Below are 26679 nucleotides of genomic sequence, written 5' to 3'. Positions count from 1 at the left end.
TACAGTTTTAGTGACTTAAAGCAGTTTGCAGCCATCTTTTAATGCAGCTTTTTGTAAGGTGGTATCCATAAGAATTATGTGCTAGCTATGGAATTTTGGCCCTGGAGGAGTTGGACCTAGAATTGGAAAAGGTAAGACTAGCTTACAGAAGGAGAAATTGCTTCCACTTTGAACAGTGTGTCATCCTTGAAAAATCTATCAGGGAGGAGTCATTAATTCATGATAGAGCACATTATATGGAGAATATATAGAATATAATACATTTGATATGAACATTGGTTTATAACCCAGTTGCAGTGTGAGAAGATATTTCTGTGCATTGATATGAAGTTTTTCAAGCTCATGCACAACCTCAAGCAAGAAAGCTGTTTCTTATATTTTCAGGAACTATACTGAGAAAAACAGAGGTATATATAAGTATATAGGATCAGTTTTCTGAGCTCAGCTGGAGCTCTCTCTCAGTCGTTTTTAAAGCACAATAATTATGGGGCTTGGCTTGCCTTGCAGAGCCAGTAAGGGCCTGTAGCCCAGAAGATAGCTAGCGTGGAAAACTTTTCAATTTTTCCCCAAGCAATTCCAGTTGGAATTAAGTTGGTTTGAACATTCAGGGAAAACAAATTAGTTTTCAGGATACAGAAATAGAGTTTGTGGTGTGTTCTCAGAATGAGGAAGTAAATTTATGTGAGAATATGAAAAACAGTATTTTGAGTTGAAACTAAGTGCTGTATGGGCTTTAGAACCAATGTGTGTAATACAAGGTACAGGTTAATATTTTCTTTAATACTGTTTTTGAACAAGCTCTTCACTGTTCAGCATCAACACAAAGAAATTTGAATAATATGTTGAACAGCTGCAAACGGAATTGTACTTGAATTGCTGTGTAACTCTCTTCGCAGAGTCTAACTGAGAAGCTGCTGAAGAAAGAACAGGACTACACCCAGCTAGAAGAAAAACACAATGAAGTATCTGTGAGTAAGAAGAATGTGCAGGCAAGTTTTCACCAGAAGGACCTGGACTGCCAACAGCTTCAGGCAAAGCTGTCTGCTTCTGAAGCCTCAATACAGAGACTGCAGACAGAGCTAGGTGAGAAGGCAGAAGCAAGCCAGAAGCTTAAAGAGGAGTTATCTGAAGTAGAAACAAAGTACCAGCATCTCAAGGCAGAATGTAAACAGCTTCAGCAGCAGAGGGAGGAAAAAGAGCAGCATGGCCTGCAACTCCAAAGTGAGCTCAGTCAGGTAAGTTTCCTTAAGCCCATGATGGTCTAGGAGTGGTTCCTTAAAACCATCTCATAAGTTAAAAAAACCTGCATATTTAAATGTAAATGCATATTTCTTATGAACAGGCACTTACATTTCCTTATTTGAAGGAGAGTAATTAACCAGCACTTGTATTTTACTACTCTGTAGGAAGTCTGAGAAAAGCAAGTCTCGGTTTTACATTAGAACTGAACAGTGCTTGATTTAAGTCTGAGTAGTGAATGTAGTAGGGAATACCTAGTGGGAAAAGCCAGGGTAATGTGAAATTTTGATATTGCTTCCTTAGTGTTTCTCCCCAGACAATTTCTCTTTATGTTGCTGATAGCTGGGAATGCATCCAGAGCACACATTCCCCCCACCAGAACCTATTATTCTGCTGAGTCAAATGACTTAGAGAAGTAGGACTTTCATATAACATTGAGCATTTTGAAACTTGAGGTTGGTTGAATTCAGTTTATCTTTTTTTGGAGAGTAACGTGTTAGACTGGAGAAATTTGTGTGTATCAGTAATCATGTTCAGACTTGAGATGTAAAAAATTATATCTTTATTTGTTAGTATGACATACTTCATTTTAATCTTGCTAAAGCTTATTTATGTTAAAGTGAGTGTTTCTGAGTTTTCAACCCTTTGTAAAATCTGAAACATATCAAGTTGCAAGCTCCTTATGTATAGTTTATCTCGGACTTGGCTGAACCACATTTATGTGCGTATTACATCCCCAGAATATCCTTCCTTCTCCCATCAGTCTTCTGTCAGGGTGAGAGGAGGTAATTATGTTAGTTATCTGCATTTGGTGAAACTGCCTGGGCAACAGAATCATAGCCAAGAGGTTGAGCTGAAATCTGTCTTCAGCCTCAGAGGACATTTTCAAGATGATTTTTGGGGTGGGAAAATTAAGGAGGAGGATGGTGAGTAAAGCATTGCTGAATGAATTCCTATGATAGAAAATGGAGGCATGACACATTCTCTGGTGATACCATTGGGAAGGAAGACAACCTAACAAGCCACTGAACTTCAGGATGTGTTTTAGAATTGTATGGTAAAAAAATAGTGCAGGAAAAAAAATCCTTTGTACCTGGTATAAAAGAAAAGCTAAGCATAAACTTATTCTCTTTTTTCTTCCTGCAAAGGAGAGTTCATTTACTATTGCAATGAAAAGATTAAATTCCTCATATTTATTCACTTGGTACTTCACTGGAGTTACCTTTTTATGCATTAGCTTACATTTAGCATTATGAATTCTGTTTATGGAGGTATGTGTAGAGTTGTTTAGTCAAATCACATTTTTTAAGAATCCTTGTCATCTTCTCAAAATTCATTTAAATGAGTGCATATCTGCTTAAGTTTGTACATGTTAGAATTGGGGTGATGTGGAAGAAGTGATATTAATGGAAGAAACTTCAGTTATAATGTGGTTCCAGCACAGCAGTAGGAGGAGGGTGTGGACGAGAGAGTATGGACTCATTCAGTTTTGAAGAAGTCTTAATTGCTACTAAATTTTGTTAAGAAATTTGAATCTACTTGATTGTATCTTTAAAAGTCTAGATATTTTCTCATGATTTTTTTTGCATTCTGTAGCATAGGTTAATCCTGGATTTTATGGTCCCTTTTGCTTAAATGTCATCTTAAACTTCTTGAAAAATACTTAACCATGTCTGTAAATAAAAGTAGCTAGTGTAAAATATTGTTACTGATTGCCCTCTTTCCAAACATTTTCTCCCAGTATCAGCATAGGAATGGACAGTTAATAGTTATCTTGTTGCACCCTTTCTTCAATAGGTTTTTTCCTACAGTTCTTGTTTGTATTTTTAGTGAGGGGGAAATATTTATAATTTGGTGATCCTGCAAATACAGACAAATGTTCTTAGTTACTGTAAGAGAGATATGGTCTCTTTCCTCATCCTATCCTCCCTCTTCTCCTATGTCTTTTTTAACTGTACAGTCACTGTTAGCAGTCACCATCTTGGCCATATGCCAAACAGCTTTTCACTCATGATTTTTGTAGTTGTGTGGAGATAATTTAGTTTGATTTTTTAAGCAGGTAAGTCATAGATACATTTATTTCTCTGTCTCCAAACCCTTTAAACTTTTGCAATTTTTGATAAATTGAGCTAAATTTTGACACATGGCCCAAAGGACTTCAGTGTTAAATTCTTTGGGAAACAGGCAGCAGGAGAGAGGCTTCACTCCAGCTTAACACCTGGGTGGAAAGTGTAATGGCATCACAATTACTGTTCTCTTTTCTGCTCTGCTGGGCAGCCAGTTGGTCAAACAGTGATTGCTTGCAGTGAACAGTAAAATTGGGCTGCCTTTTGCATAGATATTAGTAGGGGTTTAAGGGAAGCATGAGGAAGGTTTAGGGGTATTGAAGGGAGGACCTGGAGTTAAAAGGTGAGTGGTTCAAGGGCCTTGGACATAAATGCATAGGAGGAGCAAGCTTCATTCACAGCTTTCCCACAACCTATGGAAAGTTCTTGCTGTGCTGCATGGTCTGATCCTTTCTCTGGTTTTGCACTGAGTTAACAGGTCATTGTGTCCTTGAACATGTTCATGTAGAAGTAGGCAGGAGGCAACCCAGGACCTATAGTGGCAGTTTCACGTAGAGTAAGCTGATTTTATGAAAAGAGCTTTTTAGAACAGTGAATTGTAAAAGGTCATCCTTGCACTTTGAAGATGGTGCAGTACTGCTTTTGATGACTGATAAAATCATGAAGCAGGTTTGTGTCCAGCTGGAAGAGCACATCCACCTACTTACTCTTTGCTGCTGGAAAGTGCTGGACTATAAGCCACCAAAGCTGCCGTGTATCCTACGCTGACTGTTCATGTATCTCTTCTGTGCAGAGAATGAATGCCATTGATGTAGCCAGCTCAAGCTAAAAATTACACTCTTAATATTATAGCAGAACAGTGTATTATGGGAGGCAGTGGAGCAGGTAAAGGCAGGATGCTTCAGCCACTGGATCTACAGGAGTCAGCTGGTGAACTGGATAAGCCGAGATGGCTCAAAGCATCATTATTTTACACAACAGTCCTTATGCTTTTGAAGGATCCCCTCTTTCTGTTAAATCTCTGTGACTTGTTTTGAAGAGCTCCTGTAAATAAATGAAGATGCTTCTGGGTCCTTCCAACCCACTTTTTAAAATATTTCTTCTTGCCTGTGCTGTTGATGCTGTTTTTTAACATGATTTGTGTTTCTGAGGTGTATGAGGCACATACATGACTTCAGGAGGTCATGAACTTGTTTTGGTCTGGGTTATGAAAACTTCACATGAACATTGCACGAAATGAGTCTGTATCACTGCTGGCTAAGGAATGACTGAAGACTGGGTGACTCTTTTTGCAGTTGCACAGTAAACTCCTGGAAACAGAGCGGCAGCTGGGGGAAGCGCATGGGCGGCTCAAGGAACAGAGGCAGCTGTCCAGTGAGAAACTGATGGACAGAGAGCAGCAGGTGGCTGACCTACAGCTAAAGCTTTCTCGTGCTGAAGAGCAGGTAGGGCTTTTTATGCAGATTCTATAGTTTGTTCTCTGTGAATATGATATGTCTCTACACACACTTGTGGTGATAGTGCAGTTTATGAAGTTTGTTTTCATGGGAATCTCTTTTGACTAATACTGTCAAGGACTTTCAGTAAAATTATCAAAATCTGCTTAGACACTGCTTGTGTTCACAGATGTGTGTGTGTTTGTGGTGCTTAACAAATAAAAGTTGTGCATTTTGCACTTATGAGCTTTGTCTAAGGGTCTTGTGAAAAATTAATTTAAGTGCACAAAGGCCCATATAGGTAGTTTGGTATGTAGATATTTTTTTAAGATAAAGCCCTACATGAAGAAAAAGTAAGCATGGTATACAGCAGGTCATTGATAGTTAATAATCAGTGTGGGTTGGATGGGCAGAAAACACTTGTTTTATTAATTTTTTTTAATGAATATCTTGTATATGTTGCTGATTTTCTGCTGGCTGTAGGGGGATTGGCCAAATATCTGAGTGGTATGTTGTCAAAGCTTTAAACTTTTCTGTAGCTAATTTGCAAAGCCTTGACTAGTATAGAAGTGGAGAGACTGCTAAACTGAAGTTGCTACTAAAATAATGACTTACAGTTGCTACTGAAATTGCCAAAAAAAGTAATAATAATGTTGTTTTACAGGAATCTTTATTATCAGTCATGTTACATCTTAACAACTATTGCAAAAAAATACTAAAAATTTCTTATGTTTTAGATTATTTGAGAGCTAAATTACATGCATCTGATTATAGTTCTTGCTTGTGATATAGAATCTCACCAATTAATTTTAATGAATGCTTTGATTAGATTTTGATCTAGTGTTACAGATTTTTGTTTTTATACAAATTTTTAAAAATCCATGTTTACACTAAAATAGTTTATAGTTAGAGTGAACATTGAGTACAACTGGCATACTGAGTAGTGCTTTTTTTCCACTTATTAGTCTGGTTTGTTTGGTATTTGGTTTTGGGCTTTTTTTCAGCTAAAGGAAAAAGCAGCAAATTCCACAGAATTGCAACATCAATTAGAAAAGGCAAAGCAGCAGCACCAGGAGCAGCAGACCCTTCAGCAAAATACAACAGCAAAACTACGAGAAGCCCAGGTAATGTAGTTATGTATCCTCATGTGAAAGTGGGTTTCAGGGTTTCATTATGCTAAATAATTCTTCTTCCTAAAAGTGACTTGCAAGAATTATATTAGTTTCAAGAAATTAACTTCTAAATCTGGACTAGAATATAGGGAAGGTGTTTGATAAATTTATCCAATATTTTATGCATTAGGCCCAATTTTTAAGGTCCTTATAAATAAACACTATTATCTTCTTGTCTAGAATGATCTGGAGCAAGTACTACGACAAATTGGAGATAAGGACCAAAAAATTCAAAATCTTGAGGCTTTGCTTCAAAAAAGTAAGGACAACATCTCTCTGCTAGAAAAGGAAAGAGAGGACTTATATGCAAAAATTCAAGCTGGTGAAGGAGAAACTGCAGTTCTTAACCAGCTACAAGAGAAAAACCATGCATTACAAATACAGGTAAGAATGTCAAGATCTGGTTCTTTCTCATTTTGGAATCTTATTTCCTTTTTTTTTCTATCTCATCAGATATGACACTAATCCTTTCTATACTATTTCATTTCTTTAAACTTGCTTTAATGATCTAACTGTAATTTTCACATGACTTGTGTTTTGGTGACTTCCATGCTATCAGCAGAGGGAGAGGAATTCCTAGATATTTCATTTGTACATATGCTAGTAATATGTACTTACAAATAGTCATACACATAACTTTATATATTTATTTGTATATGTGTATGCTTGTAAAAAACTATAAATATACTTATAACTATATGTAAATAAAAATAATAGATACATTTGTTTCACTCGTTTTAAAAAGAGGTTTGATTCCAGCTTTCAACACCAAAATTCAGTTTAACCTGCATCTGTTGTCTCCTTAGTATTTTGTTTCTGTTACAGTAAGGCCAAATTGACAATTCTCTTTTGCTTCTATTTTCAGCTGGAAACCTATTTAAACTCTGGTGTTGTGAACAATATAGCTTTACTGTAATGGTTCAGGAAAAGAAATGTGATAGCATTGAGTCTCCAGAGCCATAATAAGACACACTAAAATTAAGTTTTTACTTCCTTGGACATGCTGTTCCAGCCTTCTCATGTTGTTTTCTTTTCCACTGCAGGTAACTCAGCTGACAGAAAAGCTGAAAAATCAATCAGAAAGTCATAAACAAGCCCAAGAGAATTTGCATGAACAAGTGCAGGAACAAAAGGCACACCTAAGAGCTGCTCAAGATCGTGTACTTTCCCTAGAAACAAACATCACTGAACTAACCAGTCAGTTAAATGAAAGTAAAGAGAAAGTGTCACAACTTGATGTGCAGGTAATGGATCTCTGTATTTTATGGTGATGAAAAATTCTGGTTGTGATTTCCCATTTGGGAAAAGGTGAATTTTTCTACAAGGAAATATATGCACTAACACATGACTACTGCTGATTTTACTATTAAACTTACTGATGGCTATCAAAAAACTAGAATGAGCTATGGTAAAACAGATGTTTTAGTGAAGTACAATTTATCTTTCAGGTAAAAGCAAAGACTGAATTGCTACTTTCAGCAGAAGCATCAAAAGCTGCTCAGAGAGCAGATCTACAGAACCATCTGGACACTGCCCAGAATGCACTGCAAGATAAACAACAGGTATTAAGCGACACATAAATTTTCTGTGTTACCTAAAAACTGCTTAAAAACCTAAAAATAGTTTATTTACAAATTCAATTAACATATGAATAAGCATTGGGAAATGATAATTTAGAATATTTTAACCATGTGGCATGCATTCAATTCCTTTTGCTGCTCCGGAGCAGATATATTTTGCAGTGCAAGGAATTTACATGGGAGTCTGCTCCTTGCTGTAGGGTTATTCTTCAGAATCTAAGCTTTCCTTAGGCATTCTGGAGGTATTATTCAATTCCTGTGTGTATGCCATGAAGAAAAGATTGTAGAACGCACTTACTAGAATCAAAAACTCCTAACTCTTACTGCTGACTCAGATAAATTTCCTATCAGCTGCTGGTACTCAAAAATAATTCTCTGTGGGCCAAAAGGCTGGTGATAAAATTACATGTTTTTAATGTGTTTTAATCCTAGGGAAGCATTTTACCATATGTTGAATCAAATATTTGCATAGTTAAAATCAGTGCTGCTGTGGTCTTCATGGAAACACTACCAGCAGATGTTAATATGGCACCATTTTGTAGCATGGGAATGTAATTAGTTACTGTAAACAGGAGACAACTTTTTGCAACCATTAAAGAATTAATTAATAACTAAATACATTAGCTTGGTTGGAGAACAGTGAACTTCAATGTACCTGTTGCCATAGTGGTTACTAGGTGAATGTGTTTGTGTCTCTTGCAGAATTTATTTGTTTTGTGTTGGACAAAATGTTTTGAAATCATCCCTGGTATGTGGGGAACTGAGCATTTCCATGTTATTGGCTTTCCTCTTTGATAGTTGATTTTTTGACAAAGACATCAAAATTTTATCCCAGTTTTTTAATGTCATTTTCTAGTTACTGCTGTACTAACTTGAGGATCTAGCACCTTTATTACCTACAGTTCCTCTTCATTTACAACTTCAAACACCTTTGTTAACATTTAGCCCAGAGCCTGTAAGGTTTGAGAGAATATTGAGGCTTTAAAATTATTTTTTTTCAGTGAAATAAAATTATTTTTATTTAATTTTAAATAATTTTTAAAATTATTTTTTCAGAAACAGAGAGAATTTGTGCATGTGTATGTGTTTCTTGTTTCCTGCCCCTCAGAATAAAAAATAAACATTATTTTCCTTTTTAATTTGAACACATTAGATCATTTAAAGCATATGTGACATTAGTAATTTTTGAAGTTACTTAAAAAGTAACAACCATTGTATTTTGTTTTACCCAGGAGTTAAATAAGGTCAGTGCTCAGTTGGATCAGGTTACAGCTAAGCTGAATGACAAGCAGGAGTACTGTACTCAGCTGGAAGCCAATCTTAAAGAGTACAAAGAAAAATGCCTTTCTTTAGAACAGAAAACTGAAGAACTAGAGGCACAGCTTAAGGTCTGTATTGAACACAATGTCTGGACCTACAGAAACTGTTCTCTGTTATTAGGCAGCATGTGGTAAAAGCTGTGCTCAAATTACGGGGGAGGGATTATAGCAGTATCACTATTGTGGGTTTTCTTTCTCACTAATGTTTCCTGATTCACCATTTAATCCTGTTCTCTTCTTCCATGCTAGTATCTCACATTAAGAAGATAGGTCTATGACACTGCCACTATTGTGTCATTTTCCTGTCTGTGTGCTTCTACCAACCTTTCTGCTACCTGGAAATCTTTATGTTAAGGAACATGAATATACCCCAAAATTAGAGTTTTCAAGTCAAACTTGCACACTTTAAAAGTAGTAGCAGGGAATATGTGTTACATTGGCTAGCCTTGCTTAACACTGCCTGTCTGGTTTAATTTATTTCTGAAGCCTTTCAGTAGGCTTTTTAGCAAGATTTATTTCTCACTCTTCATCTCTTAACTTGATCTGGAGTTTTGCATTCCACTTCTGAAATCAGTTTTTATTTTAAAGTCCACATAATTCTGGCAGAAGTTTTGCAGAACTTCATGGTGTTTTGATATACTAGTATTTTCAGTTAAGGATATGAATTAGTCTTGATGCTTGAGAGCTTTAAAATTTAGGAGAGAGCTTTGACCTTTGTTCACTATTAAAAAAAAATCTTGGTAGTCAAAATTCATAACACACAAAAGCATATGATTCAGGGATCATGGGAGCCATGCAGAACTGGTTTTGCAGTGTTGTCTGTCTCTTCTGAGGGAGGTTGGTAGTGTTTTTGCTCAAGACTGGGTTGGGTGTTTTTCCTAGCTTTTGTGCTCTATAGAAGAGAATGAAGATTGTTTTCTCTGTATAAAATTTTAAATCCAATGCTATTAAAAATTAAAGCTGTCATGCATTTAATTGTCAGCATAATTATTTTGTTCTTGCATCTCTTCTTTTGGACACTGGGTTTTTTTCTTGCCTACTTTGATTTGTCTTTTTAGTTTTCATTCTTTTGCTGAAGTTTCACAAATAGCCAATGGACACAAATGCTTGGGAGAAATACAGAGCGTGCTTGTGTATGGTTTTATGGGGGTTCCTGGTAGCTAAAGTGTGAAACTGAGCAGGGTTGTTGATGCTGTCAACAGGAATGCAATTCTATGTAAAGTCTTGGCATCTTCACCATTCTTTGAGATTATTCCAGTTGAATATGCGGCATTTAAAAAAATTGAAAACAAAAAGCCCTCAGGAAATTTTATGGAGAAACTTGGCCACTTTGTTTTGTGGCCTCTGTGTGAAAGCAGAAGTGCCTGTAAAACAGTCAGTATGTTGAAGAGTCTAAATAGTGCCCATTTACTGAAGGCTCCTGTGTTCTTTATATTCCATGTGAGTGAAAAAGTAGCTTTGGAAAAAAACAGAGGAAAAACCTCTTCCAGGCAAGCACAGAATTTCTTCACCACTTTAGTTTGTGTATTTGCTTCTGCTGTAAAGCTTTTTGTCTATTACTTTGCAATAAAATGCCTGCTCGGCCTTTTATTTAGAGATGCTTTTAGAGTGTTTTACCACAATAGTTCAATTCTGGAGGAGCAGGTGATTAGCAGGAACTAAACAGTGAACGATAACTTGCGAAGTAATGAAACAGATGATATGTGAGAGTTGTCACTGCTTTCTACAGTTAATGCACTCACAGACTAGATGACTTTGCTTTTTATTGCTATTTTTATTTTGTTGGTTGTGTTCTGATGGCTCTATCTTTTTATTTTTCTCTCTCAGAAACTTGAAGGTGACATTCTTGATGCTAGAGCAAGTAAAGACCAAGCTGTTCAGGAGTTACAGCAACAGCAACATCAGAACAAAGAATTAGATCTCCGGACAGCAGAACTGAGTAAACAACTTGAAGCAGCAAGAGAGGCGTATGCATTTCCTGCGTTATAGTACTTTTCAAAGTCAGACATAAAACTGAGGCAGTTTGGACCAGAGTTGAAATTTTCTGCTTCTCTCCTGTGATTTCAAAAAGTTGTAAATAAGTGCTGTGTCCCCTCTGCTTCAAGAACTGTGTTGTATCCCACCTGATGTCTTTCACTCCATCTGCCATGTTCTCACAGGAGTCACTGACTGCTGTGATTCACTACACTTCTTCATTTTATTCACTGTGCTTGTTGTCAGCTAAATGGCTGAACAGTTTGATGTAGTGAGGTCCATCTTGAAATATCTATACCTCTGTAACCTTTTTCAAATACAAATTTGTGATTTTTGCATAAGCAGCAAAGGGGTAGTTTCTGTTCAAGATAACTGAGGAAGAAGGAACCATCTCAAAACTAGTTTCTGAAATTGCTGTTTTGTCTTAACTGGAGAGATGTAATGGCCATGGGTGAAAGTAGAGACATTTAAGGATACAAAAAAACCCATGAAAAAGAACTTTAAAAAATATGTTTTATCCTTTTGTATTTGCAGGATGTCTAATGCTCAACTGGATTTGCAGAAGAAATCTGAGGCCCTTGACCAAGCAAACCAACAAATTAAAAAGCAGGAGGCAGAAAAGGCCAGTCTCAAACAAAACCTTGAGAAATCAAATCAAGATACAAGTAAACAGCTCAAGGAACTTGATTGTAAAATGCAGGCAGCCACATCAGAGCTGCAACAAATGAAGTTAGAGAAGGACACTCTATTAAAGGACCTTACAGATACCAAAGATAAGCTCTCAAAAAGCTCTGAATCCTTCAAAAAAAGAAAGGAGGAATTAGAAAACGAAATTAAAAAAGGAAAAGCAGCTGTGGCAGAAATGGTTAGTAGATTCCTTAGTTAGGCATTAAGTTTGATGTATATGCATTCTGATAAAATGACTTTGCTTTCTGTTTGAAAACAGTGTACATATGATGAAAATGCATGAATATTTAGTACTGTGAGGAAAACCAAATTGTGATTTTTAGTAGTTCATACATGTTTCCCACCTTACATTTTGCCTAGATATTTACAGTAGTAAGCATCAGTCATATCACATAACAGAATCCTTTCTTCTTCCTGCACACCTTTAACATAATGAAGAAACTAAATGGAGATGACAAATGGTGGTGAAACAATTTGATGGCAAACATCCCCTTTTAAAAAATGCATCAACTGTATTATAACAACACAAAGTTTTAGAACCTTTGCTAAAATGCTGTTGTATTGAAAAAGTTATTTTTCTGAGGCCATTTTAATTCCCTTTCTGAAGTCTTCGTATATAGAACTTCCTCTGTGTTTGTCTGGACATGCTGGAAAGCTGCAGGCAGAGAGTAACATTGTCTGTCATTTGGGGAATGCCTAGCTTAAGGTATTATTGGAGTACTAGAACTATTTGAATTTCAGAAAGGTCTTACAAGTGACAGTATAACAAGTACTTGACCACCAGAGCAACCTATTATGGTAAAGAAAGTAAACTATTACTAGGGCTTTTCTTACCTCTTCTGCCGTGGTGATATGAATGGGCACTGTATGAATACAGTTGTTCTGACAGCGTTGACTCAGATGTGGCAAGGGCTGTCTTCCTCATACTCTTCCCATCTTATATGTCACCATTTTCCAGAGCCCATTCAGAGCTGCTTTTATTCTGATGTGCTCCTAGTTAAAAAGAACATTTTTCTCTTATTCATTCAGCTTTTGAAGGAAAGCTCTTTTCTTTGCTGTTCTTAGTTACTGCTGTTTAAAGATTTGTTTCTCCTAAAAACTTGAAGGATTTTCTCCGCAGTTTAGACTTAAAGGCAGTAGTCCAGATTCTGCTTCTAGTTCTGGAGTCTTTTAGAGGCTCTCCACTGTCTTAAATATGTAGTATTTGGACTTAACATATGGTTGCATATGCATGGAGGTCTGCAAATTTACTTGCTTGTGAGTTTTAGAACATGAAGGAATTTTAGATCCTGAGCGAGACCAATGAGCCCACTACTTCATCAAGAAGGAGAAGCTTCAAACAGGGAGGCTATCCCTAATCAGAGAAACTCTGGCACCTGGCTGAGTTTATTAGTATAGGGCATCTAATATGTGGCTTAGATTTGCCCCTTAAAAGTTTTGAGAGGTTTTGAGCTAAAAGTGTCTGCAGCTGAGAAGGCAAGATTTTTCATTGGAAATGAAAGCGGTATTTTTCAGAATGTGGAACTCCTGCAAAAATGCTCCATACACAGTCGTAGAAGCTAACAGGAATATTTCCTTGTCTTATGTTTTTTAGGAAAAATCTTGCCAAGAGTTAAAACACCAACTTCAGATACAAACAGAGTCTGTAGCTAAAGAGAGGAATGAATTGAAAAACTCACTGGAGAAAAAAGAGCTGGTAAGTTGTCTGCTTAGTTTCAAAAATCTAAAAACCAATAATAATAAATGTTTAAAAGATTGATTTTCAGTCTCACCTGCTGGGACTGATAAGAGATAAAGATGTTTCAATTCTCAAATTATATACTGTCTTTGGCACTGAAATAAGGTGATACTAAAACTTTCCTAGAGAGTCATGTGAAGCTTTAAAATATAGGTTTTAGTCATAGTTTTCAGTGCTACACATACTGTAGCAGGGGATTTTAGACTTTCAGGTTTTTTCATTAGTGAAATGGTTATGTGGTATTACTGTGTCCTTGTTTTTTGTTTTTGTATTTCCTTACAATAAAAGTTGTTATTTCATATTCTTAGATCTACTTTATTCTCAGGCTTATTCAGTATATTTTCAGTGTAGTTGGCAGGACATTTTCAGATATCCTTCAAGGATTGAATTGCTTTTTCAAACTTGTGTAAGTTGCTTGTGACTACATAAGGACCAAATGTACTTCTTTTTCAAAGATAGCATTCAGACCATGCAGTGCAGCTGGCAGCCTTGAGGACACATCTGCTTTCATGGATTTCTTTACCTAAGGCATCTTCTGTTCCCTAAAGACTCAGAAAAGATTTGATCAATGGACATAGTTTGATAGACTGTGATGGACACTTAGTGTCTGAAAGAGGTTTGAGGGTGTGCAGGTGTGATGGTAATTGCTCTGTGACTATTGCTGCTCCTTCCCTGGCTCCCCACTCGTTCAGCTGAAGTGCTGTGGTGCTCAGTGGAAAGTGCAGAAGGATGAGCTTGGTGTGTGCTACAGTTGGCAGCAGGAGAGCCCAAACCACTGCTGGTGTGAGAAGACTTGTCTGATCTTAATTTAGAATGGATAAAAAAGACTGCTGTTGATCTCTGGGTAGTAAATTTGGAAATAACAGATTATTTTAATGTGTTATGGCAGTTCTTAAAATCTGCTTGCCAGTGTTCAACCACATAGCTATGAAACAGCAGTGGCACCAACCAGTGGGATGGGCTGGTTCTGTGAACAGCATGTACAAAAAGTGATTTAAATTTAAATTATATACAGTTACTTAATATTTTTGAATATAGATTTCTAAGCAGTTGTCTGTAGACCTTGATTCAGCAAGAGCACAAGTACTGGAAATCCAGGGTCTTCTGAAGGAAAAAGAAAAAAGTGAGCAGCATCTCCAGGGAAAGCTGAGAGAGTTAAAAGAATCTTTTGAGCAGAAGAAAAAACATAGTGAAACATTGCAAGCTGAATTAAAAACTGCCCTTTTAGAAAAGGTAAGACTGTCCTTTCTTACTCTTACAAGAAAATGAATGTAAATTCCTCTGATAAATATTGAAGCTTTTATGTCAATAACTTTGTGATAAACTCTGTTTGCTGTAGTCTTGTTGGAAATGGTAAGGTCAGGATATGGAAGTGAGGTCTTCAGATGCTGTTGGAGATAAAAACAGCAACATCAACAGCAATAATGAAAAGAACCAGTGCTGAAATATCAATTCCATAGGAATTGAATTTTAGTAAAGGGATAAAATAATGTAGATTGAATGTGGATTTTTTGCATCAGGAACAAAGCAAAAGCTGCCATTTTCTTATAAAGCAGTAGAATTTCGTGAGAGTATTTTTAGACAAACTCTGCAGTGTTTTAAAATGTCCATGCCAGTTTTAAACCAAGCCTTCTCATATTATACCAAAATTATCTGAGTGACAGTGTAAAACTCATAAACCATAATGGGAAGAGTTCAAATGTCTTACAACATTAGAGAATGTTGTGCTGTGTGCCATGCACTGTTAAATGTGGCTCCAGCTTTGGCTGCCTAATGCTCCATGTTCATATTTGTGCTTTAGACAGCCTGTGGAAACATTTGGTCTTGGTGTTGTGGTTTAACCCAGCCATCAACTCAGCACCACAGAGCTGTTTGTGCTTGGGAAGACAAACACCATCACTCCACACTCCCTCCTGCCTTCTTCTGCCAGCTCCATAAGCTGGGCATGATGTCCTATGGTATGGAATTTCCCTTTGGTCAGCGGGATCAGCTGTCCTGGCTGTGCCCTCTCCAAACTCTTGTGCACCTCCAGATTTCTTGCTCGTAGGGTGGTGTGAGAAGCAGGAAAGGCCTTGGCTCTGTGTAACTGCTGCTAAGCAGTGGCTAAAACATTCCTGTCACAACAACACTGTTCCCACCACAAATCCAAAACACAGCCCCCATACTAACTACTATGAGGAAAACTCTACCTCAGCCAAAACCAGCACACTTGGAAACATTATTCCTATTTTTATTGTTTAGTCTTAATGTGTTTCACTTTGTCTTTTGTAGTGAATTAAACTTTGTTGTTAAATGAGGTATAAAACATTACTGTAAAATCACAAATATCAAGTTACTGAACTGTTATTCCATAAGAATAAAATTCTCTTCTTGCAGTAGAAATACATTTTATTGAAATGCTTAAGCTAACATTACTGTCTGTAACTTTAACTAAAACTTTCTATGCTTATGTTTCAGGCAGAGCTGGAGAATAAACTACAACAGCAGTCCATTTTGTCAGCACAGGAGCTTAAAGCAGAGAAAGGCAAGCTGGCAGATTTACAGAAGGCCCATGATAAACATAAAGAAAACATGGAGAAGCTGCAGCTGGATCTTTATGGCAAAGAGTCTGAGCTGCTGGCAACCAGGCAAGACCTTAAGGTACTTGCAGTCATTTTAATGTCATATGTAAATTAGCAGGTGTTAATATCCATTTTGAAGACCAAGAAACAATACAAGAACTATATAAGTGAAAAAAAATCTGCTATATATAGTATTTAGTGCTGTTTAATCCCTTCTTCTGAGACAAAAGAAATTCTGAAACTAATTTAAAGGCAAATTTTAAAGATTTATATACCCTTGCATTTCTGCAGCAGCAAAGTGAAGAGTGATTTGGCTTCATATTCATTAGGGTGATTTTTTTAATGTTGCTTTTTCTTGTTATATACTTTCAACTAATTGAAAGTATATAACTACTTGTTATGTAGCTTTCAACTAATTTAAATAGCATAGCTAATTAGGGCAAGGTCTGCCAGCATGTGAGTAACTGCTATCTTCCAGATGATTTAACTAGAATATTCCTGGCTGATGGTAGATGTTAGGAGATGTTAAACTTACAGAAACAATAGGCTTATGGACCTACCTGGAATACAAGTGCCAAAATTTACTTCTTGAAGTTTTTGTATTCCTGAAGTTGCCAGGTTTTGTATTAGTGTGCAGTGTCTTCAAAGAGGTATTGCTGAGAGTTGAGCCAGTCAGCAAAGGTGTTTTTTGGCCCTTTTTTCTGGCATTCTGCTTCGTGTCAGTACTAAGGCAATGCCTCAGTTAGTCCCAAGGACATCCTGTGCCCCAGAGACTGAACACCAGGTTCAGGTTATTTTAAGAAACAGAGAAATACCTCCTTTACATATAGGCCACTGCAGTTTTATTAGACTTACTCCTCTGTAGTGATAAATTACCTGCCATGTTTCCCTGCAGCTTATTGAAGCTTCACATTCAGTGCACCATGGCTGAATTGCTACGTTAAATTGGGGGAAACTTCTGCATGATTAACAAGCAGTGGTGGTTTAAGCATATTCTTTCTTTCAGTTTGTTACTATTGCACATACACATCTGTGAGCTTATTCCCTGCAATGCATTTAAATCACCTTTTGGTAGTGGAGTGGCCTGTAGAAGCATTGGATGTGTCCAGTAACAGAGTGGGGGGTTTGGTGTAGTTTTCATTAAGGTATATCACTTGTTGCAAAATAGCTGTGAATAAATATTGTTATTAAAGCAGTTTGATGACCTCTAGTTCTGGCAAGTATAAAATAGGACAGTAAGTGTCTCACATGTATTTAGACCGGATGGGGATGGTAGCAAGAGAGAGGGAGAGCTCTATGCTAAAAGGTAAAATAAGGTGATGGCAATGGGGAAAGAAGATTTTTAAGGTGAGCAATCAGGTAACTTGATTTATAATGTAAGTTTCTGTGGAGCCTAGAGAGGCTGAAGAAGATTTGGGTTCCTAAGTACTGAAGTGGTGTACCAATTTGGAGGCTGTTTGCTTGATTTAAAAATTTTGTAAAAAACAATATATTAATTAGGATTACTGAGGTCTGATTGATGCCACTTTTTTTTTTCTTTTTTTTTTTTTTCCTGGAAGGGGGAAAAGATGGGGAACTGAATTTAATCATGGTTGTACTACCTCAGTACAACATTAAACTAAAGAAGCAGTGATAACTTGTCAACTTGTCAGGACCCAGGACATCCCTCTGGCTGTCCTGAGCAGCCAAGACCCCTGCCAGGGGTCTCAGAGACCCTGGCACAGAGCCCAGAATGCTGGTGGTTTTGATTATGACCCATGGAGCAAATTACCAACCTTAGATGAAGATCTGCAAGCCATTACAAATTAGGTAGAATGATAGTGAAAAAATAGGTTTTGGGGTTTTTAGAATGGAGATTAAGGGGGGCAAGATGGAGGGATCTGGGCGTGTCCATTCTTTCTCCTTCTTCTTGTTGGCCTCCACCTTCTGCTGTGATGTTGGCACTTACAGATTGGTTTAGAGTAGAAGCTCACTGTCTAACATAGGTGATAGGTATTAGAAAGTAATTGTAAATATTGTACATGTAGTTTTTAGTATAAAGACATAACACCACCCTGGGGGCAGGCAGAGTGCCTCAGACTGTCCTGCTGGGTGGACCTCGGCAGGGCAGGAGAAAGAATTTTATAGATAAGATACAATAAACAACCTTGAGACTGAGAAATGAAGAGCTCTGACTCCTTCTTCAAGCGCCAGGCTGGGAAAAGAGACTTTTGAACTCTTCTCGGGGTCACTCTGACAAGCTAGAGATCCCGACAATAACTTGTCTTAGAAGAACTCAGAAGAAAATGCACATTCAGACAGCCTCATGTCTGTTAATGTTAATCTTGAGAGACGAGTATCAAAATGCCACTGAAGAACTTTGTAGTAGAATTTCACAGCCTATTCAAAATCAGTTGTCTGCATGATGTTTTGCCTTGGGCAAGTTACTTATTAAAAGTAGCTCATTTGACCCAGAGCCGTGTGTTTTGTGTGAAGTTTGGAACCAAAGCTGATGGGCAGACTGAGCTTTAGATTTGCCTTAATCTTAGTAGGCAGTGGTAGAAGTTTCTAAAACTTGGGTGTCTTTCAGTGCAGGATTTTTAGCAGAGTTACGACCTCCCCGCAGAGCTGTTGAGTCAGCACTGTCAGGAGCCCAGCATTGTCCAGAAGAGGCATGGCCAGACCATGCCGTGACCTCCCAGCATGCTGGGTTTGAATGGAAAACCGAGCCACGCTGACGTGGTGCGGCACAGTGCTGGTGGCGGGGCCGAGGGCGGTGAGAGGCTCTGGGTGCTGGGCTGGGCACGGAGCACCATCTGCCGGCATGTGCCGGGAAAGGCGCTGCGGCACCCGCGGCTCCGCTCCGGCTGCGGGCGGCGTGAGCCCGGCAAAGGGATCCGCGCTCCGGGCACGTTCGCAGCAGCGCGCCGGCTCCTCGGCACAGCCCCGAGCCATGGAGCTGTGGCCAGGTGCAGCCGTGCGGCTCTGAGTGCAGCACAGGACAGGGACAAGTGCAAACCAAAACAACAAAAAACCAAACCAAACAAAACACCCAAACAAAAAACCCCAAAACTGGAGTGGGAATGTAGTTATAATTTTATGATACTATTTGCTGCAAATTTACTTTGGATTAAAAATGTCTCTAACGGTAACTTTCACACATGCTTTCGTCTTTGGGACTGGAAAAAGAAAGAAGATTTGAGTGTTTGTTGAAGCCATAGTTTTTGATAAAAAAGAATATATATAATTGAAAAAGAATACCACTAAATAATTTTTGTATATACACACACACATATTTATATAAGTATCAGGGTGTGTATATTCACACTTTTTTTTTGGTGTGTGCAAAAAAGGCATTTTTTATATAGAAGAGTTAATAAAAATACACAAACTGTTATTTTTGCTTCGATTTTGACTTAGTGCGAGAGTATTTTCTGTGAATCTGATCTCCTGAGCTCTGCCAAATATTCTTGAGTTTTGGCATTTGTGCTTTTTGTAGTCAGTCCTGGTTTCTTCTGTGTTTTCAAAAGAATGTTTCTTTGTCTCCAGTGTTGGCATTGCTGACAGCATGTATTCAGTGAATGTTCTGGAACAAAATTCATACTTGCCAGACCTTGGTTGTGTAAGTCAGGAGCCTAAGTTGCATACAGTCAGTCAAACTCTTTTTCTTAGGGAATGAAGAGAGATCAGGTTAGCATCTAATTTAATGAATAATTTAATGTTGATCCTTGTGGACTGGGATCAGGGAGCACACAGATGCTTTTTTGTGCACTTCATGTAGGTAGAATGAATCGAATCCACCACCCTGCTAGGACTATTTGTGAATCAAACTGTAATTTAAAAATATTTGTATTTATTTTAAGTGTGTACCAGTCAGCTTAGCACTTCTCTTTATTTACACAAATAAGTACTGATTGACCTCTTTTGTTCAGTACCTGTTCCTTGTCTCAGCCTCGGTGTAGACACAATGAGATGATCTGTACAGTGCAGACACTTTGAGGCGTGGGTTGAGAGAGAAGTCACTGTCCACTTCATCAAATTTATTCATCTGGTGTTAGCAAATTTGATGTAACCACATTTTTTCTACTAGAAACAGAATTGAATGAAAGTTGTGGCTTTACTATGTTTCTTTCTAAAACTTCAGAGACTGTTGAAGATATTATATGATGGTGCTAGAATTCCTATCCTCCCTCAGTGTTAGGAAGATAATGGTATTCCACTGCACACAGGGTGAGATAATTTTGCTTTCTGAAATACCAACCCTGGTACCTTGAAACTGCAGAAGCATCTCGTATTTTTTTTACAAAAAATTCTGAGTCAACACCTTTCAAAGTATTAAGTAGTAAATTCTAATAGCTTAGAAAGCAAGTGAAGTAATTTGCCTGAAAATTGATTTTAAAGCTGGTGTGAGCTTTTTAAGAGTCATGGGGATTCTTGAAAATGCTGTTGAATCAGCAGTATTCCATCACTGCTGTTTCAAATTAAATCTGACTCTACAAGCAAAATACTTTAGATATTACAAAGGAGGGTCATGAGGCATCAGAAATGAATTAGCTTTTAAATCAATATGGGAGTGACTAAAGCATATGCATAATTGAATTAAGTGAAAATTCTGCTTATAGTTCCTCTTAAAACCATTAACCTTCAACAAGAGGTTTGATTAATATTTAAGCAAGAACTTCAAAAAGAATTGAGTTTTTCATGGAAGAATTTAAATCCTTACTGTTGCACTGAAGGCAATAAACTTATTAGTAATAATAAATCTCGGCTCATTTTCTGTATTATAGCATCAAAAGTTTACATAAAATACCAATATTTTGGAGAAGTGGAGGATGAGTTTGTTCAGTTGTTTTTTTCCTTGTTGGTTTCAAGTGGAACTAGTCTTTAGCTAAGCTAGAAGGTTTAAAAACTGAAAAAGACCTCCCAGAGTTACTTTGTTGTGGGTAAACAGAATGAGCTTGGCTTTGGGTGCAAGTTTTGTATTGTTTCTTGGGATTTTGTGACCTGTTTCAGAGATATAAATCAAAGTTCTTTTTCTAGCTAATGGTGAGAATTAGAAGCAAAGTATCATCTCTGGATGTTTGAATGAAAGTTTAAACTTATTGTTTACAATGCTTATGCAGCAGAAACTGTGAAACATTTTTTCCTGATATTAGCATTTTTATCTTGTACATTTTACTTCAGAATTAAAAAAAAAAATTACAGTTGACCTAACTTTATTAAGTCATTGGTGGCAAATAGCATTGAATAATTTTTGAAATCTTCAAAGTATAGCTTCACTGCTTCTTAAGTAACAGCTGTCTAGAGTTATATAACAGTTGATTTGCCTAGATAATAAAATTAATTTATGTGAACAAAATCAAGTGTATTCTCTTTTTGGCAGTCACTTTTTGTTGTTTGCCCTTCTGCATGTTATCACCTTTTGTCTGTGCAAGGATGCAGGCTGGAATACGTACAGTAAGTTTTTGTTCCTGGAAATTAAGCTGGCATAGTTTCTTTTTACTTTGGGTAACCTTGTAAACTGGAAGTTTCTGTAATTATGCTCTGTTGACATTTGAAGCTAAATGTTGCACACCAGGTAGCAGTTTTTCTACTTGGAAAATGTTTAAGTGGCTGTTTAGTATCTGTAACTTTTATACTGATGGATAACTTGCAGAACTCTCTTTGTGATTAGTCCACAGAAGAAAAACTTGCTCTAGCTCAAGAAGAATTAGTTTCCAGCAGGAATCGAATTGCTAGCAGTAACCAACAGATTCAGGAGCTGAAGAAAGCTCAGTCTGCACTGGAGCAGGATGCGTCAAAGAAAGAACAGCAGCTGGGTGAGAAGACCAAAATGCTGCAAGATCTTCAGAATGACAGGGTAAATGCCTCTGCCTTTTGAAATCTCCACACAGGAGATATCACATCCACCCCATGCAGGCGCCCTTTATTATTTTCTGATTTGAGAACATAACACTGTTGTAGTGCATAACAATAACAGTTTTACTGAACCTCTGGTGAAAAGAGACAGTTGTACTGAATTCGGTTTAGAATATGCTTTCATTTTTCTAGACAGGTTTGTGTCTAGATAGGTGGGAAAACATTATTAGTTTTAAATCTAAAACTGGAATCATGCTGCTAATTGCATTACAAACTATGGATAGATATATGGCAGCTGTTTCTCCATAGTTACCAAGTCACCAAATAGTTTTTGCGCCCTGGATGTTTTTTGTTTGGTTGGGTTTTTTATTTTGTGAATTTGGAAGAGGTAACTTTTCTTGCACTTCTATTTCTCTTCAAGATTTTGAAAGAAAAAGATTTGGCTAATGAAAAATGTAAAACGGCAGAGCTCCAGGAAATAAGGAACAGACTTGAAAAAGAAAGTGCCAAGCTGGGTGAAGAGCTTAAAGCCTGCAAGCAAGAATTTGAGAAGGTACATTGAGACAAGCTAAGTCTTCTTCATATGTTTGGTTATGTGATGAGAAATATGTGTCTACTCAGTAGATGTTTTCTGGAACGGCTTTGCAAAGATGGTTACTGTAAATATTGGTTGTACAGGTAAAGGAACCAAAGCCCAGATTTTATTGAGCTCCCTCAGCAATGATGTCTTGGTTGGTGATGATTCTTGAGCCCCTGGACCTAGTGACCCAGTGGGCTGCATAACTTGTCTTAGCTTCAGGATGGGTTGTATGTCCTGGCTTTTCTTCAGTTCCACTGTAAATTCACTCTGCATACCCCTGCTTGACTATTCTGAAATGAAAAGTGGTCCGGAAGAATCACAATGGTGAAGTTTTCCACATATTCTAGGCACATCTGGGACTTCTCAAGGATGCATGGTGGAGATGAAACTCCTCTTACTGTTGTTTCTTAAAATGTCTTAAAAAGTTACAGTTGGGTAAGCCTCAAAAAAGGCAAATGTCAGGAGCTTCATAAAAGACTAACTCTCTTCCAAAATCATAACAATCAGTTGAGCTCTCTAAAGGCTAAAGGTTGAGAGGATTTAATGAAATAATTTTTAGTCTTCAGTGAAACTAACTGTTTCATGCCACACTGTACATATTCTGATTTTTTTAGTCCCTATAAAAGGTAAAATTCGTAAAAGGCTGCAGTTTGTGTTTTCCATAAGCAGTTATATTTGCATCTGTTAAGCACACTTAGTTTAAATTATTGCACAAGTATAAATACAGATACAATTCCCTATACACTAATAAAAATAAAAGAAAATAACATGATTACTTACAGCCTTCAGATATTCTTTTGTTCTCCATTGTTTAGAAATCGGTCTGTAATTTTTAGGTATAAGTCTGTACTTTGTTTCTCTTGAGCACTCTGTGCTGGGGGAAAGGTATTCTAATTCTTGTTGTTCCTAAAATCTCTATTCTAAAGAATAAAATTTATGAAGATGTAAAAGGTGTGTACACCAGTATCAGCTTAATAGTAATGTCTTCATTTCCCTACAAGCAATCAGACTTAGTTAGACTTAATTTAAGTCTCCTAAAGACTTAAATTCTGTTTCCCATCTCCTAGCAAGGAATAGATTTATTTGTATCTGTAGGGCATCCACTTGTTCTGAGGATATGTTCTTTTCACTGTCCTTGGTTTGGTTTTAACTCATATTGTGAATTTTGATTTATGGAAAATGGTCCACCCCTATTAGTCTGTTAGAACCTGTACCCTTGACTGTGTAAATTTAAGGAAAATGATTTCTGTTAATTAAATGAACTGTTCTACTTGAGTTCAATTACAGAAGAACAAGTAAAGCCATTATTTACATCATCCCATTTGCTTAAAACAGAGTAATTTTTTTATACACTGAGGACTAATAGAAGCTAACTTTCTTCCATCAGCATTCAGTTTTACATTGTCATTACAAAGTTTTTAACCTCATTATTGCAAACAGAGAACAATGTGAAGTAAATTTTAGAGCTGTACCTAAAAAATGACAATGGATGCATCTTTTCAAGGAGTGGTAGAAATAATTCAACAGATCTTCCTCTCTACTTTAGTAAATATATTAAAATTATTTTAAAAATTGAATGTTGATCATAATATAAGTTAAAAATCTTTGATCATGAAAATCAGTGATACTTTATAAAATCATCCTTTCTTCTAGTGATAAAACTAAAAATTATCACTGTCCTCTCCTAGGAAAGAATTACAGTAATTTTAATTTAAATCGATTTACACTTTCAGAGTTGCTACTTTAACTTTGAATTCTATATCCTAACAGGAGGTGACAAATCTCAAGGATGGAAACCAGCTATTGATTCAACAGAAATTAGAACTGCAGGGCAAAATAGATAATGTAAATTCAACTCTGGAACAGGAGAAACAAAAACATCAAGCTGTCAAAGACCAGCTGAAAAAGAGAGAAGAGGAGCTGAAGAAAGAATGTGCTGAAATTGAAGCCAAACTGGTTAGTATGTTAGAGAGAATGAGACTGCTGTTTGATGAACATGCCTTTGGATTTTTCCAGAGACAGAAAGGATGCAATGGGTTGACTTTAATTTCACTTTACGGGAGCTTTTAAATGACAAGATAAAAAAATCTGTGAGGCATTTAATGGTGTAGGAAAATTCAGTGAGGTGACAGCCTTGTCTAGTAGAGTATGCTGTTTAAAAGTAGTGATTCTATTACAGTAAGATTCTTTGGCTCAATTAAATGTAGGGAGTAGGGAAAGAATGCTTGGAAGCTTGTTTTTAATTTTCCCATTGTTTTTATAGCACACAGAGAAAAAAGACAAAGAAGAAGAAAAACGGAAACATGAGGAAAAAGAGACCAAGCTCACCATGCAGGTGACAGCCCTGAATGAAAACCTGGCTACCATGAAGAAAGAGTGGCAAAGCAGTCAAAGACGAGTGAGTGAGCTGGAGAAGCAGACAGATGATTTACGTGGGGACAACGCTGTCCTGGAAGCAACAGTCCAGAATAATCAGGATGAGAGAAGAGCATTGCTGGAGAGGTAAGCTGTGGTCAAGACTAAGGAAGTGAAGTGTAGTTTGAGAAATTAAATGAACTGAGGGTGAAAACTTGAGTTGATTTGGGATTCTGTTTTCATGCTTTATTTAAATCTGTATTTGTATTAGTTCCTGGGCTGTGGGTGCAGTTTCCAGAGTGCAACTCTCTGTCATCTCTGCCAAAGCACAGCAAGAGGTTTTGGGAACCAACTGTGCTCTTTGTGATCATTCTGTAGAAAACAGGGCAGGCTTATCAGGATCTTTACTAATCACCAAAGCCACAACTCTGTGCTTGCTCTGAAAGATTTATGTCCATCTGTAAGACCCTTCTAAATCCACTGGGCTTCTCTGAGATTTCAGGTGTATAGGCTGTAGCTTCTCATCTGTTGTGTCAACCTTGTGGGGCCTGGCAGGGAGTACTTCTCTTACTGTTGGGAATTTAGCTGCTAGAAAATGGAAAAGTACAAAACCATGGCTAATTCCAAGTCCTGCGCCTGCACAGATAGCAGTGTCCTTGGGTCTAGCTGTGGTAGGATAACAAACAGTGAAAGAGACATGAGAAAAGAGAGATGTAACCCCTAAGGAATGAGGAAGAGTTGATAGTATAGTTTAACCAATAGATTGCTTAGCTTACAGAATATTCATAAGCTTATTACTCGCTGTATAAGTGTCTGATGCTCTCTTCAATAAACGGAATTTGCTTATCACTCATATGAGTGTCTGAGTCTCCCCTCACCGACAAATGGCTCGACCCCGACAAAGGCCTCGTTTTTTCTGTGACATCTTACCTGAGCTAACTGTCTTTCTCCATCACTATGAGGTTCCCATGCCTTGATGCAGTTTGAATACATGCCCAAGTCATCCAGAAGCCTGGAAGAGACCCCTTAAGTAACATGGAATTTGCATAGGAAGTCCCAGGTGTGACCACTACTCTGTGTTGGGAGACTGAGTGTAATTGGATTAGATAGACTAAAGTTCCCAAAGGAGGCTTTTTCTCCCTCCTGAAAAGCTGCAGTTTTATTTTCTCCCATCCTGCTGTTGTCTCTACAATATATTTAAGTCTAAGGTAAGCAGAGTGCTTTTCCTTCAGACGGCAGGAGGCCTTGCAAGGCAGCAGGAACTACTTGAATGCAGTGATTTCCAGGGTAGAAGAAATACCTGAGACCAGAAGCTTTCTTTGTTCTTATTTCCTGACATGTTTGGTGAAGGCAGAGGGGAAAACTTTTGTCAGTACTGTCAAGTTTGGTGGTTTGACTTCTGAGCAGTAGACCTTGGAAAAGGATGGGATCAATTCAAGTGAGATCCTCTTTCTTTGGCAATCCCTTGCTGTACTGTGTTGAACTCATCCAAGTAGCTGTTTACAGCTTGGCAGAAAAATACCCTTTGAAATTTGGCTTTGAGCAGCTAACTGAGTTTCAGCTGATGGGAGGTGGCCTTGGTAGAAGAAAAAGGTTTCTTTTCTGCCCTATTGCCTGACCTGATCTGCAGTGGCTGGTTTGGGAGAGTGTCCCATTGCACAGGGGTGTTTACCAGGGCTTGCTGTTGAGGGACTGCCTTCAGCAGTGTCCCTGACTTGGGGTATAACTCCAGGTATTGATAAGCTGCAGATACTTAGGAGCAATGCCAGTATAATCTTTAACTGATTGGTACAACAGAATGTTTTCCTGGTTAAGGCATCCAAGAACTTTTCAGAGTAAGGATTTTTTTGGCTGGATTTTATGCGGGTAAGTTCTCAGACTGACAACTGTCTCAGAGGACACACAGTGTACATTGTCTTAAATGCTTTCAGCTGACTGTTTATTATTTTGCCTCAGGTGTATAAAAAGTGAGGGAGAAATTGAAAAGCTTCAGGCCAAACTTGTAGAAATGAAGAAAAAGTTGGACAATACAACGGCTGCAATGCAGGAACTTGGCCGAGAAAACCAGTCGTTGCAGGTATAATTTGATTTGAAGCTATAAAACCTGTTGATTCTCTGTTTGGGATCTTAGGAG

General features: G+C 37.5%; 1 protein-coding gene across 2 annotated transcripts in view; it reads left to right on the top strand.

Annotated features, from left to right (window-relative positions):
- Positions 1–26679, top strand: part of EEA1 (early endosome antigen 1) — a 68254-nt gene that overhangs the window by 33272 nt on the left and 8303 nt on the right. For both annotated transcript variants that reach the window (XM_064702052.1, XM_064702051.1), the window contains 17 exons: positions 897–1235; positions 4601–4750; positions 5746–5865; positions 6094–6297; positions 6957–7157; positions 7362–7475; positions 8726–8881; positions 10640–10779; positions 11321–11651; positions 13068–13169; positions 14250–14444; positions 15669–15851; positions 21426–21611; positions 22032–22163; positions 23961–24146; positions 24454–24692; positions 26502–26622. In XM_064702052.1, the coding sequence (XP_064558122.1) occupies positions 897–1235; positions 4601–4750; positions 5746–5865; positions 6094–6297; positions 6957–7157; positions 7362–7475; positions 8726–8881; positions 10640–10779; positions 11321–11651; positions 13068–13169; positions 14250–14444; positions 15669–15851; positions 21426–21611; positions 22032–22163; positions 23961–24146; positions 24454–24692; positions 26502–26622 (3099 nt within the window). The remainder of the gene's footprint in view (positions 1–896; positions 1236–4600; positions 4751–5745; positions 5866–6093; positions 6298–6956; positions 7158–7361; positions 7476–8725; positions 8882–10639; positions 10780–11320; positions 11652–13067; positions 13170–14249; positions 14445–15668; positions 15852–21425; positions 21612–22031; positions 22164–23960; positions 24147–24453; positions 24693–26501; positions 26623–26679) is intronic.

Source organism: Zonotrichia leucophrys, chromosome 1A (assembly GCF_028769735.1).
Source record: "Zonotrichia leucophrys gambelii isolate GWCS_2022_RI chromosome 1A, RI_Zleu_2.0, whole genome shotgun sequence".
Taxonomy (NCBI): domain Eukaryota; kingdom Metazoa; phylum Chordata; class Aves; order Passeriformes; family Passerellidae; genus Zonotrichia; species Zonotrichia leucophrys.
Note: the sequence above shows the minus strand (reverse complement) of the source record. Positions and strands in the feature narration are given on the sequence as shown.